The sequence below is a fragment of the Nicotiana sylvestris genome, chromosome 8 (genome assembly GCF_000393655.2).
Source record: "Nicotiana sylvestris chromosome 8, ASM39365v2, whole genome shotgun sequence".
Taxonomy (NCBI): Eukaryota; Viridiplantae; Streptophyta; class Magnoliopsida; order Solanales; family Solanaceae; genus Nicotiana; species Nicotiana sylvestris.
In genome coordinates, this window is record NC_091064.1 from 83,743,205 (window position 1) to 83,759,942 (window position 16,738).

The window sequence follows — 16,738 nt, forward strand, 5'->3', positions numbered from 1 at the left end:
CATCCATTGCACGAACTTCCTCAAATCTACATTTTTTAGGATCGGGGATGCGCCCGGGATTTGGTCAACTCTGAAGTTATAGGTTTTGGCCTTCTTATCCTTGGCTGCTATCATTTTCTCGCCTTACTCTATCCTTTTGGTGAGATCCTCCAGTATTTTTGCTATGGCAGGGTCGGCTACTCATCAGTTACTGCTTGATCTCTCGGGTACTTGCTCGGCGGGGGGAGCTATTTTTGATGCCGCTGTACTAGGAGTTTTCAGATGGCTTTATAACTGAGCGATGGCCAACTATTTTGCCTGCAACATTTCAAAAATAACATAAAGATTAACTTTTTGTTCTTCCCGGGCTGGGGTTTTTTGGGCTTCCTGTTGGTCGGTATGTTGTATGCTTCCATCGGTGTGTGAGGTTTCGTCGACTTGTTGAGCATCTTGCGAAACCGCATCCCCCGGAACCGATCCAAGTGCATTATCGGGGTTCCGCAGTGGCGCGCCAATGACTAGTTCAGCCATACCATTTTCTCCGTGGTTTTCGAGGTTGCCATTCCCGACTCTATTTACCAAGCCAGACATTTTGAACTGAAATCAAGAGATCTTGGATAAAAGAAGTGTGAAAGATAACTTGCATTTTTGTAATGGAGCTAGCAAGAAAAGGTTTCATATTTAGTTGTAAGAAACAGAGTCCATGTGAATCTAGAGTAGTCATCCACTATCACAAATATGTATCTTTTTCCTCCCCTGCTTTGCAATCTCATAGGGCCTCATAAATCCATATGCAGAAGATCGAGTGGCTTTGAGGTGCTTACATCCCTTTTAGACTTAAAAGAGGACTTCACATGCTTTCCTCTAGCACAAGCATCACATACTTTCTGTACTTTGAACTTTGACATGGGCAGACTATGGACCAGGTCCTTCTGAATTAGTTTGTTCAGAAGAGAGAAGCCTGCGTGTCCCAATCTTCTGTTCTAGAGTTCATCATCATCATCAACAGCTTTTAGAAAACTTAGATCACCACTTTGTATGGACTCGAATCAGCAACATAGATGTTCTTGTGTCTCTTGGCCACAAGTACCCCTTCACTAGTTACCATATTAGTAATTGTACAAATCTTGGACAAGAACTACACCTTGTTTCCTTTATGACAAATTTGAGAGACACTCAAGAGACTGTACTTAAGACCATTGACATAGTACACATTCTCAATAGAGTGAGTGAGTGATTTCCCGACTTTTCCAACTCCAAGAATGTACCCCTTTTTCCCATTGCCAAAGGATACACTCCCTCTTTGTAGAGCTTCTAGTGAAAGAAAGTCCATGGTGTTCCCAGTCATGTACTTTGAACATCTACTATCCATGAACATTCTTGACTGCTTCCTTTCACTGTTCCATGCACAAGGAGATCAATAGTTAGTTTTAGGAACCCAAGCAAGTTTGGGTCCCTTGTAGTAGGCAAGAGGATGAATAAGAGCTCTCTTAGTCCATACAGGTAATATGCATTTTTTGTGTGTGGAACCTAGTCCCTTTTTAGTAGTTACATTTTCAGCAAATACTTTGTTTTCTGAATGGACTGGACCCTAGCTTGGCAATTTTCCTTGAAATGCCCATTGTTCCCATAGTGGGTACACAACCAGTTATCTGGTACAATAACATACTTGCTATGGGGGTTGTAAGTAGTTTTCTCCCTTTGGAGCCCTATTCCCTGCCCGTTTCCACCATTATTAACGTACATGGCGGTGATAGCTTCAGAGGACCAGGTACTCTTTAGAGACTTTTCAAGATCATTTTTTATTCTTTCCAGTTCAGTCTGGAGATGCTTTTTTTTCTCAGATTCAACACACAGACTAGTTATCACAGCCTTCAACACGTTTTCAAGCCTAATGTTTTCTTTACTTGCTACCACTTTTTCTTTTCCAGAATTTCAAGGGTTTGACTCAGTCCCTAGTCCCTCTATTTTTTCCCTTAGGTCTGCAATCACTACCAAGAGATCATCTCTTTCTTCCTCAATCTCAATCGCTCTCTTCATTAAAGCTTCTCTTTCTTTTCTAAAGTTTTCAATCGTTTCCTTATGGTCAACAGCTACAAACACTAAGTCATCTCTTTCATGTTCTATGTTAGCAATGTTTTTGGTTAAAACAAATTTTTCTTTCTCCATCTCACAAATGGTTTCCTTCAGATCAACTACACACACTACCAGATCATCTCTAGTTTGTTCAGCTTCTCCTAGCTCTAAGGTCAAGTACTTATCCTCCACAAGACTATGATAGGAATCAACCAATACACTAGCTAAAGATATGAGTTTCTTAGAAGAGCAGGATTTCATATTTTTCTGAACATCCCTGAAATTTACCTCACTGTTGTTATCGTCTTCATCATAATCTGATTGGGCCATCAAAGAAAATATTGAATCATATTCATTTTCCTCACTTTTAACTGCCATCATGGAGTTGTCACATGCATCAGTTTCATCTTCAGACTCACTAGAGGAGTCTCCCCATGCTGCAAGAGTATGTTTCACCACATTGTCAGCAGATCTCTTCCTCTTGAAGTCCTTGTCAGGAACCGGGTTCCTCTTTGTTGCTTTCTCAGTGTTGTACTTGGAGTACTATTGCTTCATGAGAGGACGGTCTTTGATGAAGTGACCAGGCTTTCCACACTTATGGCAGAGATCATAGTCATTTGGTTTTCTGGAGTTTCCCCTTTTCGGTATTCCTCCATTTCTTCTGACCATCTTCTAAAATCTTTTGGTTAAGTAAGCCATGTCACTGTCCTCCTCACTCGAGTCATTGCTTTCAGCTTTGAGTACCAGGTTCTTTTCTTTCTTTGGTTCTCTTCTTTTACTGTCTATCATCCTCTTTATCTTGTAGGTCTTCAAATTTCCAACCAGCTCGTCAACGGTCAGCTCCTGCAGGTCCTTTGCATTAGTAATAGCATTCACCTTGCTTTCCCAAGTACTTGGCAGGATACTGAGAATTTTCCTCACTAGCTTGTTTCTAGGAATGATTTCACCGAGTGAGTGTAAATCATTTATGATAGAGGTGAATCTTGTGTGCATATCTTGAATAGGTTCATCGTCTTTCATCCTAAACAATTCATACTCGGTGGTGAGCATATCAATCTTAGATTTCTTTACTTGTGTGGTTCCCTCATGTGCTATTTGCAGAGCTTCCCATATCTCCTTTGCAGTATCACAAGCAGAAATTCTATTGTACTCATCAGGTCGTATTACACATACCAAACTTTTCTTGGCATGAAAATTTTTCACCACAACTTTAAGTGCCTTTGTTAGGATGTAAGGACCATCACATATGACATCCCACAATTTAGAATCTTCAGCCATGATAAAATCATGCATTTTTATCTTCCGCCACCAATAATATTGCTCATTGAACCTGGGTGGTCTGTACGTAGATTGACCTTCTTCAAAGTTTTGTGGAGCAGCCTTACGGATCCTTCCTAGGTGTTAGCCTAATAGGAGGAACCTGCTCTGATACCAATTGTTAGTTTATATGAGTCCACCAAACTATAGGGTACCTGGTCCTCTATGAGTTTCCACTTAGAATATAAAACAGTAAGTAAATAAGACATAGAAATTTTACGTGGAAAATCCCACTCTAGGGGACAAAGAACACTTTGTCATCAAAACTCTTCTTGCTTGTGACTATCCAGTTAATGCCATCCCAGTTGAAAATAGTTCATCCTTTAGGACACCCATCAACAGCAAGGTTAGGACTTTGGTTCAGGAATGTGCAGTTAAGGATGCTGAAATTGCTAGGCTCAAGGCTCGTTTGGTTGAAGTGGAAGCTGAGAGGGATGGTCTCAGAATTAAGCTTGCAAAAGAAAAGGAGAAGAATGATGGAATTCTTCAGAACATGATTAATCTTCTCCAAACTCAACCCTCCAGTTCCTCCAAGCCTTAGGACTCCTAGTTTCTGTCTCCTGAACTAGTTCTAGTACCCCAGTGACCCAGATTAGGGATTTTTCTGGGTTTTTTTTGCTCATGATTTGGATGTTTTTCTTTCTTTTTGTGGATTGTTAGTGGCACCATATCTCTTTCAATGACAACTGTTGTTTTCTCTTGTTCAATGATTATTCTTACCTTGATAGTTTAAATATGTTTGTTTGATTAATGATGATTACACCATGATTGCACTTGCAGTTGTCCCAGTGGCCATGAGTACTTATTAAAATCTGGAATTCACACTGTGTATGTATCTTTTCGATGATGCCAAAAGGGGGAAGAGATATTGGGCTTTACACATATTCTGAAATAAGTGATATTTATAACCTAATTAACCTGGTCCTTGATTAAAAGAAAATTTTCTAAGTTTAGTGTTGATGGTTAAGTTGAGTTCTTACAGGTTTTTTGATCAATAAAAAACACAGAGTTTGTCATCATCAAAAAGGGAGAATTTATTGGCCCAAGAACAGGTGAAGTTTTGAAGAATCACAAATGAACTCAGTCATGGACCAGGTCCATCTTGTGAAGCACTGTCATGATCAACCTACACATGTGAGATGCACGTGAAGGAGATAAGTCCTACTGATCAAGCAGCAATATTTTCTGATCTGATCGAAAAGGTTGCATATTGGATAAGGGGAGAAAGTCTCCTTATATGAAGAGACCACAATCCGAATAAAGAGAGTATTAGAGTTTGATATCTTCAAGGACTCAACTACGCTAAAAGATCAGAAATTGAGTCCCAATCAAACTTTGATTTCTAACCTATTAAATGACAGTGATTGTTCTCTTTTACAGGTATTGCACAAATGCAGAAGTTAAACAAAATTGAAAGCAAAAGAGTGAGGTGATTTTGCAAGCAATTTATGTGAGATTAGAGTGTGCACTCCTGAAGCTACTTGAACGAGATAGAAGAACCAGTTCCATTATGTTTTTTCTTATTCTAGTTCAATTGTAGTAGGTAGTTTAAAGTTATACCTTTCAGCTTTCATAGAAGTAATTGTATTAGGTACTTTGAGTGTTCAAGTTATAAGCTAACTTGAAGTTGTCGTACTAGTTGAGGTTGTGTGCCACAACGGGATTAGAGTTAATCCTTAGGTTTACAAAGTATTTTTGTAAATATTGTTTTGGCTCAGTGATTTTAGTGAAAGTTTGGAAAAATCCTACTGAGTAGTAGGTCGTGGTTTTTTCACCTTTTTAGCCAGGTGTTTTCCACGTAAAAATCTCTGTGTTTTTTATTTTATGTACTTTTTATTCCACAAGTAGTAGTAGTTAGAACACCTAGAAGAACCAGGTTCTTCTAGAGCGAAAATTGGGTACCCCACAAATCACTCCCACCCCCCTCTTGTGTAGTATTGACGTTTAGAGCATTAAGTTCACATTAGCTGGAGTTCGTTCATTTGTAATGTGTACCAAGTGTGTCCGGTTCCCTATTTGGTTCTTGACAGTAAGTTTGTTAGATCATCAAAACATAAGGCAAAGAGATTGAAAACCCATCAGTTACTATTCGACCGTCCATTATAAACCAATTTTATGCTATACACCCCACCCCATAGTGCTTGCCTAAGTTATATATTTTTTCAAAAAATATTATTCCCAAACACTAAATAAATATTTTCGGAATTGTTTTTCACTCACAACCAAACATGAAAAAATAATTAGGAAAATGCATAAGTACCTCCCAACCTATGACCGAAGTTCCAACTATACACTTTTTCTTTTCGGGGGTCCTATTACCTTCCCCTCCCCCGAACTATTTTAATCTAGAATAAATTCACCCTTAAAATACTACAACCAAATTTCTGCTGGGAGGTAAACTACATGCCCTAGACAAGTGTATATTTCATTAAAAATTTATTTTTCTTTTCTTTCCTTTATTTTTTCGTTCTTCTTTTCTATTTTTCATCTACTCTTATCACCACCAAACTAGACAACAAAGTTTTACTCTATGCTCTAATTTTAGGCCCCGATCAATTTATTTTGGCTGTTAAGCTAGGCTTGAGGCCTTTAGATGGGTATTATGGTGGTGGCAGTTTGGATGGTTCCTATCACCGGTAATCGTGGGGGCATAAAAATGGTGGATCTTTGTATACGGTCGAGATCGGGATCCATCATTGCAAGACAGATCGGGATTGAAACGTGATGGGCTGAAGAACGACCCCGGGTCCCGTCGAACCAAGGTATGAGGTCGGAATGCCCATTCTAGGGAATATCGAGCCCATGACTCCGGAATTAACCCTGACCCCGACTGAGCTCGAAGAAACATTGCAGGGCCGAATAACGGAAGGCTAAATATCCGTAACCAGTCGGGTATCACGGCGAAAATCTCGGCACATACCAATGAGAAACCGGCTAATTAGCAAATCATGGAATTTTTTAAATTTTATAGAATTGTACATAAAGTGGAACTCCCCTACTATATAAAGGGGGTCTGACTATTTGTAAGGGGCATGTTACACGCATCCCAACAAAAAATACTATTTTTTTTCTGTAAGCTACTGTTCTTTTGTATCTGATATCTTTTGAACTACATCCAGTTCAAGTAAGAATCATTTTTTCAAGGCTATAACTATTTAATTTGCCCGATTTGAATTTATTTTATCATTGTTCTCTTTAATTACAATTCAATTCATCGATTTCTGTCAAATTAATCCACGTATCCTTGAAATCACTCACAAATTTAATTATTATTCGATTTTGAGGCTAAACACTCTTATTAATAACAGGCGAGTGATGGTGAATTATGTGAGTATATGTGTGCTTGCTCGGTAAGCAAAGGCTTCTTTTTGTTTGCAATTTCAAAAACTCCATTTTTTTCGACAGAAAAAAGATTTTCTGGTGACGGATGTTTCCAGATCTGAGTGGTTTTGTTTTAAAAATGTATAATTTTTTATGGACGTATGATTGGTGTTCGAGATGGAGAGAAAGAGGAAGAAGACTAATTGAAGTAACTAAATAAGAAGGCCATAAAAGTCTTCGGCGAGTGCAGTATGTTGTTCACGGGTGAAGTGGACGAGAAGAAGAAAAAGACAGAGAAGAAAAAGTAACAATGTATATTTTTAATTTTTATATAAGTAAGAAAGTAATATATTAAAATCTTTTTGGCTTCTCACTCTTTTAGAGAGAGTAATATATACACACTTTGCCACCTAAGCCTTTAGGGTGCAATTAATTATACTATAAAATAATATAAGAGGGTAGTTGGGACTTCAGTCATAAGTTGTGAGGTACTTACACATTTTCGCAAAATAATTGATAAAATTATTCATTTTTCAAGAGAATATTTTTTTTAAAAATAATTCCTCCGTACCAAAAATACTGTATGTATCTTTATGGATAAGCTTGATGTTAAATCAAGAGTTGAATAATCAAGTTGTTCGACAATATACTGGAAAGAAGGGGAAGCTCGGAGGTTTCTTATAAAAAGGAAGAAAGATGAGGGACAACTGAAAATTGTGAGAGAAATATGCAAGGGTTTACAAGGCGTTGGAAAAATCAATAAAATTTGTACTACATAATTAGGATACATCCAAGAATAAATGATTGACTAATGTTATGATGGTGCGCTCTTATAGCAGTAAAGACCGTTTCTTTGATGCGAACAAAGAAGGAGAGAATTTTCGCCTTACTGTTTTGGACTTCATATTTTATTTTATTTTGGTAATCCGCTAGGCAAGCGCCTAGGGCTAATTTTTTATTAATAAAAGAAAAATAAAAATACAACAATTAGGAAAAGTATAAATAAGGGGGACAATAGCACCGGTATTGTTACCCATATGTCTTGGTTATATAATCACTCCCCTGCGCCTCGCTTTGCTTTATGATGGCAGCCTCATGTAGAGGATTTATGGTGTAGCTGCCGGCAACGTCTCACGAGGGCATATAATCTCATAGCCGTGTGGATATTTTTCCAAAGGCATAGGACCAAGACAACACTAACCGTGCTAAACCTTACCTTACCAATCCTATTGAGGCAAAGAGAAAGCCTCATCTTCTAGCAAACATGTAAAAAATAGGAATTTGAAAGTACCAAGTACTCTATGATCGCCATAGAGTTTATAACACACTCTATGACGCTATTACAAGTGATGATGCTTTGAAAATGATAAACTAAGACAATGTAGAAATTAGAATTTTGCCCCTCATTTATCAAACTTGTGAGTTCTTCAATTTGAACGTCCTTAAAATCCTCTTTAACTGTCTTCAAATAATCTTCAAAGTTCTTCATTTGTTGTCGTATCTATTGGACTTCATAGATTTGGAGGGGGCAACCCCTTTTTTCTTTGCAGCTCTTATTGGGAGTTGCCTGAGTGTTATTTCTTGAGTCACCTTCTTTTTTTTTGTTTTGTTAGAAGAGAAATCTCCAGTTGTAGCCGCCTCTTTCAGACAAGATTCAATCAAGTCATCCTCTTTTGCTTCTTCGGAGATGGCAACGCGTAAGTTGGCCTCAAGTTTTTGATTAGCTTCATCTTGTATAACCATCCACAATGGTTCATGCCTCTTCAGTGTCTTTGCACTACTTGGTTCATTTCTGTTTGTCACTGAAAAATTCAGCTTCAGTCCGGTCATTTTTAAGCATGATGAGTATGCACTTTTGTGTGATTTTGGACTGCCCAAAGCATCCAGCAACTTTTTGTCCTCCAACGAAATAGCAGGTATATCAGTTACCATTACTACAGCTCCAGTCATATTTGCATTAGACTGCTGCTGCCCAGTTGTGTTTGCATTGGACTACTTCTGCCCAGTCTTGTTTGCATTGGACTGCTGCTGCCCAGGATTAGTATTAACATCACATGCAGTTGTTGTATGTTGCTGTTGCTGCCTAGTCGTTGTAACTGTTACAGTTTTACTATCACCAGTTGTTGACAAGGCATGTTCACGTTGATCAACCCATGTTTTGCGAGTAAGGAAAAATTCACTCGTCACATCTTGTTGTTCCTTGGAATCAAGCATTTTATTTACAAAGTTTGCTTGAGATATTGCAGCCATACTTTTCTCTACCTGTTGGTTATTTCCAGTAGATAAAGGTTGCTGCCCAGAATCGCCATCTCTCTCACCAAACGATTCCATTGACTAGGATGGAATGTCATGAACAGTGGTATTCAATGTAACCAATGGAGCGTGGATCTTTGGAGTTGTGTTTATGAACATTGCTGCCTGAGCATCCTTTACCATCTTGGCCAGATCTGGATTGGATATCTTTAAAGTTAGTGAGGCTGCATTAGGTACTGCCCCAGCCTCTTGCTCGTCAACAGGAACAGGAGCAAGATCCTTGACGTTTGATCGGGCATCTGCGTTCTTCATGGACTGTTGTTACTTTCCACTGCCTAGACAATTGGGAAGCCGAATTGTTGAAATTAAATCATGATCAACCTGTTGTATGTTCATCTCAACATCCCCAATGCAGTTTCATTCAGCAAAACATCAAAAGAGTTAGAACACCTAAGGTTGTTTGCGTCTATAACCTGATTTGTGCGACCTCGAGAATTCTCTTTGTTAGGTGACATGTTTGATCGATTTACTACTGTGAAGTCACCACCCTTAGATTATTGCACCCCTTGAGCACCTGACTTAAAAGCATCAGTTACTTGTGTATGAGCAGCATCAGATTTCACTGTAGTCGTGAGTACCTGCATAGGAGCTTCAACTATCTCAGTTCCCTTCTTCATTGCACCTGCTATCTGCTAGTTATTAGTTGTCTCCTGTCCACCATTAATGAGCCCAGCACCTGCCTTAAAACCTGTTGCAGCTGCACTTCCCAAAACATCAACATCTTCAAGTTCCTGCTCCTCATTTTGCACTGGAGTAGCAATTAACTCAACTTGTTTTTCAGTTTGATCAACTTGTGCAGCAATAGCTTTAATAACCCAAGCAGTTGATCGATTACCAGTTGCATTCAATGCAACCTTAGCCTCCAATTGTGAACCTATAGAAACTGGTCGTTTTACAGCTTTGTCAACTTGTCCTACCACTGCTGCTGCTGCATTATTCTTGGCAAAGATTGCTCGAACAGCTGCAGCTAAAGCGCTGTCATCTATCAGCCCAGGTTCAAAAGCTGAACCTTTAGAACTTCCAGCTAAATCTTGATCAACCACAGTATTTTTTGCAGCCTTCAAGTCCTGAGCAACTCTAGCAAGGGCTTCAGCAACTGGAACAATTGCACCAGGAATAGAATTTCACCCTGTTCGATTAACATCAAAAATTCCTTCAGCAGATCTCTGTTGTCTAGCATTAGCCTTATTTAATTCTCCATTAGCTGTTTCAGTCACATTACAGTTGCCAAATTCTTTTGCAACATCATCCACCAACTGGCCAACTCTTTTGGCATTAAGGAAGTCCCTGACATCTCCTTTTAATTTATCAAGACTGGACATGTCATCGACAGAATTTTCGGCATCGTCGATCTTGTTCTTTAAAATCAGACGACACATCTCCTGTACATGGCCTTGCCGTTTACAATAGATACAACAATCTGGGAGGTTATCATATATTACTTCTTGAAACACCTCAACAATCTTTCCAGATGCATTATCAACATGCTGCAAACATATACGCATTGGCAGTTTATCTAAGAGATCGAGAATAACCTTAACTCTAGTAGTGCTAGGTTGAGATTTCACCTGTGTTTCTTTGTCGATAGCGATTGGTTTACCCACTGAAGTAGCTATTGACAACAGTGATTTTCGAGCAAATAAATCTGGAGATAAGTTTGGTAATGAAATCCAAACTGCAGCCTTTGATGTTTCTTCTTTAGGATTGTATCCAACAGTCCAAGGGAAGACCCTATACTGATGTTGTTTGCCAATGTGCGAAAAATAATTTATTGCTCGAGCTAATGCATTGACAAAATCCTCTGGTTGATCCAACCTTAACAGGAGTTGACGTGGGGCAAGATGACCAATCAAGCAATGACCTTTTATGCTTAGTATTTTTGGCAGTAAGCATCTTAGAACATGCAAATCTGACGCTCTTGGAGATAACTTCAGCACAACTGCTTGATGCAGTCCTTCTTCAACAGCAAAACTTTGTCTTTCCTCCATTGTGAATTGTATTGTAAGTTTCCCATGGACAATTTGGACAGGTTTTAAAACCGATTTTGTGGAGTTTGAGGCAGAATTATTTGTAAGTAATAGAGAGGCAAAGGTTTGTTGAATCTTGTTGTTGGGGATATGTTCACTATGATTTGGATTGGGCTCTCATACAACTTGAAGCTGGGGAGAGACGATGGCAGCCATGGCTGCTCAAAACTCAAATCATGTGAGCTACAGTAAATTCCACATTAATTTGTAGATCTGGAACAGTTGGTTATGAGTTTGAAGTTGAAACCAATTCGGTATTGTGCGCAAAGATTAGGAGCTTATTTTAACACCGATCTTGAGATTTTCCACAGCCGTACGCCGGATTTATGGTGCGTGAATAGTGACAACGCTACTATTCACAGCTACAGTGACGACGGATTTTTGAGAGTATCTTTTATTAACTTTTCGACTAAGTCTTGCTATAAACTAATCCATGAATATGACCCTACCACAAGATCCTTTAAATGGATTTGGGAACTCCATTGCCCGATTAAAATTAAATTCTTTTTATGGCAATGCATGCACAACCGAATTTCTTGTCGGGCCTACTTAGCTAAAATAGGTATCAATATTGATCCCAACTGTACAATCTGTAGAGCAGGAGTTGAAGACATACATCATATCTTTACTAGTTGTTCTATCTCAATGCACTCTTAGGATAAAATGGGCTTACCACCTCTGGCTATTGTGAATAATAAAAACTTGCTAGAAAACTTAAGAGATTTCTTCATTAGGAATTGCAATTATTCTGGAAAGTGGACTACTATATTTCCCTATTGTATATGGGAACTATGGAAAAATAGGAACAATAATAATATCAACAACTTAAATAACAACCTGGACATAAGAAAGGCCATACATGCATCTTGGGAATGTACTTTCTTCAATGAAAGAAATCCTTTTGTGGAAAGAATAATCAAGGTAGAAATTAGTTGGATAAAGCCTGACAAAGGCTTTATTAAATTAAACTGTGATGGTGCTTTTGATAACAAGAGTAGCAGGGCAGGACTTGGATGAGTCTTTCGAAACAACAAAGGTGATTGGATTGTAGGCTTCCATAAAACATGCAAAGCAATTTCTCCATCCATGCAGAGCTACAAGCAATACTAGAAGGGTTAAATATATCAAGAGACATGAACTTCACAAGGATAGAAATTGAAACTGATTCCACTGAGGTTATTAAGCTCATTTATGAAAATAACTCTAACTATTCTAATGTTGTTTGTGAATGCAGATAGCTAATGCACCAGCTGAAGATCCAAACGCTGAAGCATAATTTTAGAGAAGGAGATATGGTGGCCCATACACTAGCCAAGCAAGCCACCAAAAATGTTTCAACGTCTATATGTTATTACCATGCACGTCCACCTTTTTTTTGTTGAGCAAGAAATTACAAAGGACAAACATGTAGTTTGTAATGGCATTAGAACTTTATCTAGCAATGTTTGTAACTATTTGACATCCATGGATAACGCTAGTGCCCTCAAACTTTCTGCCATGACTATGTAATTTTGCTTAGTAATATATATATAATATCCGTGTGTTATGTTAAAAAAAAAAAGGTTTTTACCTTGTATGACCCTGAAACCATTGCCTCTTTAACATTGCCACTGCATGAGTACTTTCATTAAACACCTTTTATTTCCCCTTTTTGTGCGCTTGTCAGTTTCAACTCTATGTGGATGTGCATAATTAATTCTAACCTCTCGGATATTATATTAATTGATCTATTATGCCTTAATTGCCAACTAATATAGTTGGATTTTTAATTTAATCTAACTCCAATAAAATGATTCTTGAAAATGGGACCTAAACATTAACCTTTTTGTGCATGACCAAAACTGTTTCAAATTTAGAACTTTTATCGAAGGTTGTTCCCAAGGGCAGATCTATATTATTACAAGCGGTGTCATCCAACATCGCTTCGCTGAAAGTTTCTACAAAAATTATATTTGATGGAATGAAAAGAATTAAAGAGAATATTAATTCAGATGAAACTTCTTGACAAGCGAAACTCTTCCTGTCTAGTGGTCGTGCTTGTTCTTTCCTATGCAGATATGTAGATGGTGCAGGTTCGACTAAACGTGTAGGCGCTATTTTTATTTTTGACAAATAAAAACCTCTTGTTTACCTTTAAAGGGCTCTTAACATTATACTAGTAAAACAAAGTATATTTGGTATATTGTTGGCTTATGCATTTTATAACTTAGTTATGACATCCTATTCCAATTTCGCACTCTCCTTTCCCAGCTACAACCTTGAAAGGCTCATCACATATGATTTTCCATTAGATTTTTTTTCCCTAAAGTAATTTAAGTATATTTTCTTAATATCTATTGAGACTAGTGTTAATAATTTACTGTTTCAAATCTTGGAATATAAATATTTACTCTTAGAATGTCAGAATTGAGATTTAAACAAATAATCTATAGCAAATTTTGAACACCTTTACTATTTTACGAGAATTTTTTCTAATGTCAAGGGGATTGTTTACAGAAAACAAAAAATATTTATTTTTATTCCAATTATGCAATATAATATTCTAATGAAAGGGATTCAATTAAACTCCTTATTTCTTTACTTAGTTCCAATGCTTTGTCTTATTATAGTAATTTATTTAATGGTTCTCTTCTTAAAATGTCGACCTTGCTTGTATAAAATCCTGCGTACGCCCCTGGTTGTTACTACTTTGAGTTGTTCCAAGTTTTATGATACTTTGGTTGTAATCTATATTTAACTATACTAATGTCACGACCCCGGTTCGCCCTCTGTGAACCATCATGACGGCACCTAGTCTCTACGACTAGATAAGCCTAAATTGCGGAAGATAAACCAGTTTGCGGAAATAAAACAATTTAAAACAGAAATGGAGCAATAAAACAACGTTTAAAAGTGCCGCTCGTCATGCACCATATTTAACTCTCAAACCAATACATATTCCCAAAACCCGAAAACCCATGAATCACAAGCTAAGGATATTACATAGTGCTCTAACTCCAGAAAAGTCTAAAACAAGCAAATACAGAAGGGTTGCAACTACAAAGAGAATAGAGAGACACTTCTCGGTATGCGGACGCGGCAGATATACCTCGAAGTCCCCGAAGGGTCGCCTCGCCTCAAGGATGCTAAGTCTGAGTCGAAGTACCTTGATCTGCACATGAAAACATGCGCAGAAAGGGCATGAGTACACCACACCGGTACTCAGTAAGTGTCAAGTCTAACCTTGATCGGGTAGTGACGAGGCAGGTCAGGGCCCTACTGAGGTTAGATAAAATATAAAGTTCGACAGTGTAGAACATAATAATATAAATAAATACAGCAGTAAAAGTAACACAGGATATAAAAGGGCAACAACAACTATTACAGAGACAAGGTAAACACAAAAAGAAATACAACTTAGCACAAAAACAACAATCGGGGATTTCCTAGGATACCGTCCTGTAGTCCCAAATATACATATCCAATGGATCCCCCGGGATCCCGTCCCGTAGCCCAACTCATAGTGCGTTGGCATCTATCGGAATCTCGTTCCGTAGTCCTAAATGTAAATACCCAGTACTGGGGGAATCTACCGGGTGCATTCACGTAGTTCCATATAACTGTGCAGGGTGATCTACTGGAATTTCACATCCGTAGTCCAAATGTAAATAGACAAGTGGGGGGGGGGGAGCTACCGGAATCCCACATCCGTAATCCCAATATAAATACACAACAACAACAGGAAAATACTCAGAAATGTCAAATTTCATATCAAGGCAAAGAGGTAGTCTAGCCTAGTATGCTGCACAGAATCAATGTAAAGCAGTTTGAACAAAAAAAGCAACTAAATCACTTAGACATGCTTTCCTAAGCTAACAACAGGCTTAATAGTGCAAGTAATAAAAACAGAAAAGAAAACATACTAGTAATTACTTCAATGAAAACCAGATTTCCAACAATTAGCACAAGTACTCACTCGTCACCTCACGTACAAGGCATCTCAATTACCAAATATACTAAATCCTACGGGAAAAGTCACCCACACAAGGTTAGGCAAGCCGCTTACCTCGAACCAGCTCAAATCAATCCGAAACCATGCTCTTGCCACGAGTACTCGACCCCAAATTGCCCAAATCTATTCAATTCAATTGCATAATATAAATAACACTTCAAGTAACTGATTCTACAAAGAAATTCTAAGCTAATAAGCGAAATTAGGTAAAATAACCAAAACGCCCCTCGGGCCCACATCTTGGAATCGGGTAAAATTTATATTTTTAGAATCCTCACACCCTCACGAGTTCATGCATACCAAAATTAACCATATCTTAGGTCAAATTCCCAATCAAAAGTCGAATTTTAGGTCTAAGAACTTTCTTCCAACTTTTCCCCATTTTTCATCTCCAATCCGAAATTAAATGATGAATTCATGTTTAGATTAATGGGTTACAATAAAAAAGGAGTAAGGAATCGTTATCCAATTGATATATCTGAAAAGCCCTCAAAACCTCGCTCAAATCCGAGCTCTCAAGCTCTAGTTTTTACAAAAATGGCTAAACCCTCGATTTTGAACTTAAACATTCTACCCAACTAATTCCTTCTTTAAGAACGCAGAAGGCCCCTGGCATTCGCGAAGAAAAATTACACTTGGACCCAGATTTCTTCATCACAAACTCAATGCCCAGGACGCGAACGCGATTCAAAACTTCCTCCTCCTACGCGAACGCGGGAAAGCCATCGCGAACGCGTGAGACACTTTGCGAACGTGAAAGCACAATTTCCTTGCCAACCCCAGCTCCTCTTCGCGAATGCAAGACCCCACTCACGAATGCGAAGAAGGAAACCAGAACTGACTGCTGCAATATTTTTTGCAATTTTCTATGTTCCAAAAATGTCACGACCCAAAACCGACCCGGTCATGATAGCGCCTATCGTGAAACTAGGACAGGCGACACAACTCCCAAATCAACCATTTTTCCAATAAAAGTTGCTTTTTATACCATTTATAAACTAATAATCTCATGATGAAAATTTAAAATAAAAGTGCGGAATAATTACACAAGCCCGACATCGGAATGTCACTAGTCATGAGCATCTACCAAGGCATGAATACAACAAGAGTCTAAAAATGTACTAAATACAGTAATGAAAATGAGGGTAAGGAAAGGAATGTTACGAATGTCATGCAGCACCTTGCCAACACCGATGACTCCGCTTCTGAGCAATCAACACCCGCTACCGAGTTCCGAAATACCTGAATCTGCACACGAGGTGTAGGGAGTAATGTGAGTACTCCAACCTAGTAAGTAATAAGAGTAAATAAAGACTGAGCAGTAGGAAATGATGAATCCACATTTACGACAAACTCATTAAGCACAATAGGCTTTCAAATCAGAATACGAGTCAATCGTCTCATTTAAAATCCAGCCTTTGGTAAAAATCATTTGAAAATGCTTTCCAACGATTTCAGTAGGGGTTCAATGCCATTTATAATAAAAGAAATGAAAACCATAATCGGTCCCTCGGGCAAAACATAGGTCGTATACAGCCCCTCAGGCAAAAAAAGGAATCATAAATTCCTCATAACATAAAAATCTCACTGGAAAAAGCCAAGCCAAATCAGTGATCGAATTCCGAACATCTCATAAAAACTCCAGCTTAAATGAAAGTTGTTTAAAAACATTTGTTCAACATTTTTAACAGAGGCTCAGTATAAAGAGGAGTGG

At 38.2% G+C, this 16,738-nt stretch overlaps 1 protein-coding gene across 1 annotated transcript; it reads right to left on the reverse strand.

The window, feature by feature from the left end:
- Positions 1-247: 247 nt before the first annotated feature.
- Positions 248-3,348, reverse strand: LOC138875307 (uncharacterized). The gene is made up of 6 exons (XM_070154130.1): positions 2,800-3,348; positions 1,975-2,598; positions 1,532-1,851; positions 1,248-1,376; positions 559-638; positions 248-297 (listed from the first exon to the last, which is right to left on the reverse strand). Exons 1-6 carry the CDS (start codon positions 3,346-3,348, stop codon positions 248-250), a joined length of 1,752 nt encoding a protein of 583 aa, XP_070010231.1.
- Between the last annotated feature and the right edge of the window lie 13,390 nt (positions 3,349-16,738).

What these genes read in the sequence shown, in the direction of transcription:
- LOC138875307 (XM_070154130.1), bottom strand. Translation starts at nt 3,348, where the DNA reads ATGCATGATTTTATCATGGCTGAAGATTCTAAATTGTGGGATGTCATA. An exon ending in AAGAAAGAGATGATCTCTTG is followed by an intron (nt 1,852 to 1,974) that starts GTAGTGATTGCA and finishes AACGTGTTGAAG; the next exon opens with GCTGTGATAACTAGTCTGTG. An exon ending in TTTGGCAATGGGAAAAAGGG is followed by an intron (nt 639 to 1,247) that starts GTACATTCTTGG and finishes TTTTCTTGCTAG; the next exon opens with CTCCATTACAAAAATGCAAG.